Here is a 4,499-nt window from a genome sequence, read left to right on the forward strand (position 1 = left end):
AATGTTGGGCTATAAAGGAACTACAGCCGGTCACATGACTTCACGTCACCACCGCTAAGCTAAAGGTGGCTAATGTTGGGCTATAAAGGAACTACAGCACGGTCACATGACTTCACGTCACCACCGCTAAGCTAAAGGTGGCTAATGTTGGGCTATAAAGGAACTACAGCACGGTCACATGACTTCACGTCACCACCGCTAAGCTAAAGGTGGCTAATGTTGGGCTATAAAGGAACTACAGCACGGTCACATGACTTCACGTCACCACCGCTAAGCTAAAGGTGGCTAATGTTTGGCTATAAAGGAACTATAGCACGGTCACATGACTTCATGTCACCACCGCTAAGCTAAAGGCGGCTAATGTTGGGCTATAAAGGAACTACAGCACGGTCACATGACTTCATGTCACCACCGCTAAGCTAAATGTGGCTAATGTTGGGCTATAAAGGAACTACAGCACGGTCACATGACTTCACGTCACCACTGCTAAGCTAAAGGTGGCTAATGTTGGGCTATAAAGGAACTACAGCACGGTCACATGACTTCACGTCACCACCGCTAAGCTAAAGGTGGCTAATGTTGGGCATGATGACATTTAGTCGTCTCATTTAGACACTGTAATTCACCAGTATGTTAAAATCTCTTCAGCTTGTGTTAACTACAGACCTTATTTCAGGCTAACAACCAAAAACACAGCCAAAGAACCATTGACTTCCGAAAATATAACCGGAAGTGGTAAAACAGTGAGTAATTTCCAAGGTTTAGGACTCAAAACAAGATAGCATGTACCGCCAACTTCTAAGGAAACCACACTTTGCATTGCCTCATTTATTCGCTCAGATCTAGTGGTGTAAACGTGCCCTAATTTACTTAGTTGGCTTTAAATGACGACAGTAGCCACGCATGGCCTGTTAGCTGACAGTGTATTTACATACTAACCATATGTACCTAACCCTAACCATGTATCTCACCTACTTTTACATCCAGCTTTCTTCATATCAACCCAAATACAGAACCCTTCAGTGATCTTTCTCACATGCTTCCTCCCAGGTACCACGTCCTCGTATCAAAGTACGGTCGGTTGGCACCGCTGGCGGAGGTGGACCTGAGCCCCCGCAGCACCATGGTGGACGTTCGCTGGGGGGAAAAAGTGGAGGCCATGAGTCTCCATTTGGAGCAGACGGTGGCCGAACTTAGGAAGCACATCCGGGCTCTCTTACAGCTTCCCCACCACGGCATCCGGCTCTTCTACATCAACCGGGAGATGTGTTCGGTGTTGGGACCCGAGGAGTTAAAGTGCGGCACTCGGGCTCTTCATTCCTACCGGATTCAAGACGGGGACGAAATTCTAGTCGTGCCGAAAGTCAAAAGTCGCAGCAGCAGCGCCTCAGGTCTTTGAGTCGGTACTTTAGGAACCTCCGATGAACACTTACTGGATACTAAGCTTTGACTTGACCCTTTTTTTTAGATCAACAAAAAGAGGAGATTAATGTCAGTCTTGAATGTAAAGACGTTTGCTCTCCAGAACAAATCTATACGATAGAAGTATTTGCACACCGCATTCACAAAGCTTGAGTGCTTTAGTGGCTTGAGGTAACAATGCAGCTAACATCTAGTTTTAAAAAACGTTATGCAAATTCGGACCGGTTTCATCGTCCTCCGGAAATAGTTGTACCAGTTAAACGCACAAAATGCACATTAATCTAAAACTATTTTATAATAGGGTTGTTTTTGTTATTAAACGTCAGATGTTAGGTTGCAAAAAAAGTTCCCCCTTGCTTGCCACATGCATGGGACTTAGTAGTGTTTATATAACTGTTTTAAAATGGGTTGAGGAAGAATACATGAGGCACACAATACAAGCTGCTGTTTGCGTTATGTAGTTACACTGTTCATTGTGTTTTCAAAATGCCTACGCTGACTTTCCCGCACCATACTCGGCAGCTTCCAGATGTGTTCTCTAGGTCTGTGAGCAGTGCATCTTTGGAGAGTACAGTTCTAGCAATATACTCCTTAGAAGACAACACAATAACCAACATTGAACTTGTATCATACAACCAAGCTGACACAAGCACACACCAGAATACAGATAAGTTCTGTAGGCAAACAGATTTACTCCTGAGCGTATCCTGTCCCCGGACGGAAAGCTCTCTCTGCTTCTTCCCGTTACTTGGATCACTTTCTCTTTCCACATCCAACTTTATTTATATAGCACATTTAAAAACAACAGTGTTGACATAAAGTGCTCTACATCAATACATATATAAAAAGCAGCATAAATACGTTTAGACAATAAAACCATACTTGTAGCCACAGACTGAAAAACCCTCAAACACGATGTACAAACATTTAAAAACACCACAAAATAGAAAACTCCAATTTCGTAAACACCGACTGATACGCCTTACACGTGGTCTGCAAGAGCACGGGAGAACAAGAAGGTCTTTAAACATATGACTCTTCGTGGTGGCTACATACCCTGTGATATGTACCCACAATGCAGTGTGTTGGGGAAAACGTGCAACACAGTCAGTACGCCCTACGAGATAAGTTTAAAGTGAGTTAGGGGGCGAGGACGGAGGAAAGGAAGGAGCGTTGATGCTCGAGTTACTGCAGGTCTTGAATGGAGGAACTCTCTCGCCTGTCGAGTGAAACGCTGAGAAACCTCACACCAGCCGCTGTGTCACCTACACTTCCGCTGCGTTTGGGTTCGAAAGGGTTCAGCTAACAGACCCCCGCCCCTCACCCATTCACCCCGATCTCTCCTTTACATCCGTCTGGGAAAAACCCGACACCTCCGAGTGTCTGCAGTTTCACAGGAGGTCGGGAACTTCTGCATCGGCTCACTTCACTGTGGATTGTTTCCAATCAAAGAATAGACAGAAAAAGGGACCTGCTGATAAGTGACAGGTTTTCCTCTGCAGCTCATAACCAGAATTTAAGAATCATATGAAGGGGAGGTACTTGATTACCTGTCAGCCCGAAACTGAAAAATCGTATAATATACCTCTTACATTTATCTAATCACTGACTACAGCTTCCTTCTCCCAAATACTGGAGCCTGGATATGTTATTTAGAGATCCTTATAGCCTGCTTGGGCAACACAAGATTATCCTCCCTTTGGCAGCCGTCTTTTTTGGCTGTAATCTGGCATGGAAATTCTTCTTTTTGACGTAATTATAGTATTTTTTACCCTTAAAAGAGCTCCATCTGGATGATTATCGTAGTGCGTTTTGCCATATTTCATTTGGACGCAAGTGAGTACAGATTTGAGAGACATTAATGGACTCGCTGTATTGTTTCAGGAGTTGAGCTTTCTCATTAACATAATCAGTGTTTGGTGCCAATACATTTTAAATGACTGACTAGCTAATTGTATATTTTTTATAAACAAATGACAATGTGCTGAATTCACACTTTAACCTGCAATAAGCACGGTAACGTGTGTATCCAAAGTTATGCTGCGTTCACACCGGACGCGATGCGAATATTCACATCGCTCTAAACGCTGGAGTTTCCCCGCGGCTGCCAGCTGTGTTTACTCGCATCATTCAAACAAGACGCGCTGGCTCTGGAGCTACAACTACAACAAATGAACATATTTTACCGTGATTAAATTGTAATACACGTTTCTAAATGATGAAGTAACAACATACTGATACCGGTTAGTAACAACCATGAATTAATGTTTTGAAAAGTCTGCAGACAGACGGCAGGCGAAACACCTTTTAAAATGCGTGTGTTCTAAATGGAGATCGGGTCGACCAGGCTAAGCTAACGCAGTATATGCTCCGACCGTCCACACTCACAACAACGGCCTACAGACATAAATAAAGCAGCGACTGTATTCTCCATGACACAGGCAGTCTGTGGTTTGTACTTGTTTAACTTTTGTCCAGTTTCTGAACAGATATGAGGAGCTGTGAGCTCTGAGTGCTAACAGCTAACAGCTAACGGCTGATGTTGTGTGGTTGAACGTCAGTGACGGCGGCTGAGATCCTCACCGCTGATTGGCTTCCGCGAGAACGCGTCACGTGAATTTGACGCTCGAGTTGAAAAAATTTAACTCTCGCGTTTAACACGGCACCGTTCAATCGCCTCAATCGCGTGATTCGCGCCGCGTCCACCGCTTCATGCGCGCCGTCGGAGCGAATTTGCGTCTGTCCGCGTCTCTGCATTGACTTTACATGTAATCGCGCCGCCCCCAAACGTCGCATCGCGTCCGGTGTGAACGCAGCATTAGGATAAAAACCCAGCAGTCATTGAATAAAAGGCGGGAAAACCTCAACAAAACATATTTCGTTTTAATTTAAGAGTCTCCAGTAACTTTTAGTTTCCTCTTGTAGCCCGAAGACAGGCATGTCATTTGCATCGGTGACTCTACAACTAAACGAAAATAAGTTTTGTTGTTTTCCCGCCATTTGTTCAATGAATGCTGGGTTTTGTAGGAAGCGACATGACTCTGGACACACACTTTACCATGCTTATTGCAGGTTAA

At 44.4% G+C, this 4,499-nt stretch overlaps 1 protein-coding gene across 1 annotated transcript in view; it reads left to right on the forward strand.

Moving 5' to 3' along the window:
- The window catches only part of LOC117479885 (tubulin-specific chaperone cofactor E-like protein), a 25,330-nt gene extending 21,754 nt beyond the window's left edge, over positions 1-3,576 (forward strand). The window contains exon 9 of the mRNA XM_034126996.1: positions 1,051-3,576. Within this exon, the coding sequence (XP_033982887.1) occupies positions 1,051-1,399 (349 nt within the window). The 3' untranslated portion in view covers positions 1,400-3,576. The remainder of the gene's footprint in view (positions 1-1,050) is intronic.
- The last annotated feature ends 923 nt before the right edge of the window (positions 3,577-4,499 follow it).

Source organism: Trematomus bernacchii, unplaced genomic scaffold, assembly GCF_902827165.1.
Source record: "Trematomus bernacchii unplaced genomic scaffold, fTreBer1.1, whole genome shotgun sequence".
In the NCBI taxonomy this organism is placed as follows: Eukaryota; Metazoa; Chordata; class Actinopteri; order Perciformes; family Nototheniidae; genus Trematomus; species Trematomus bernacchii.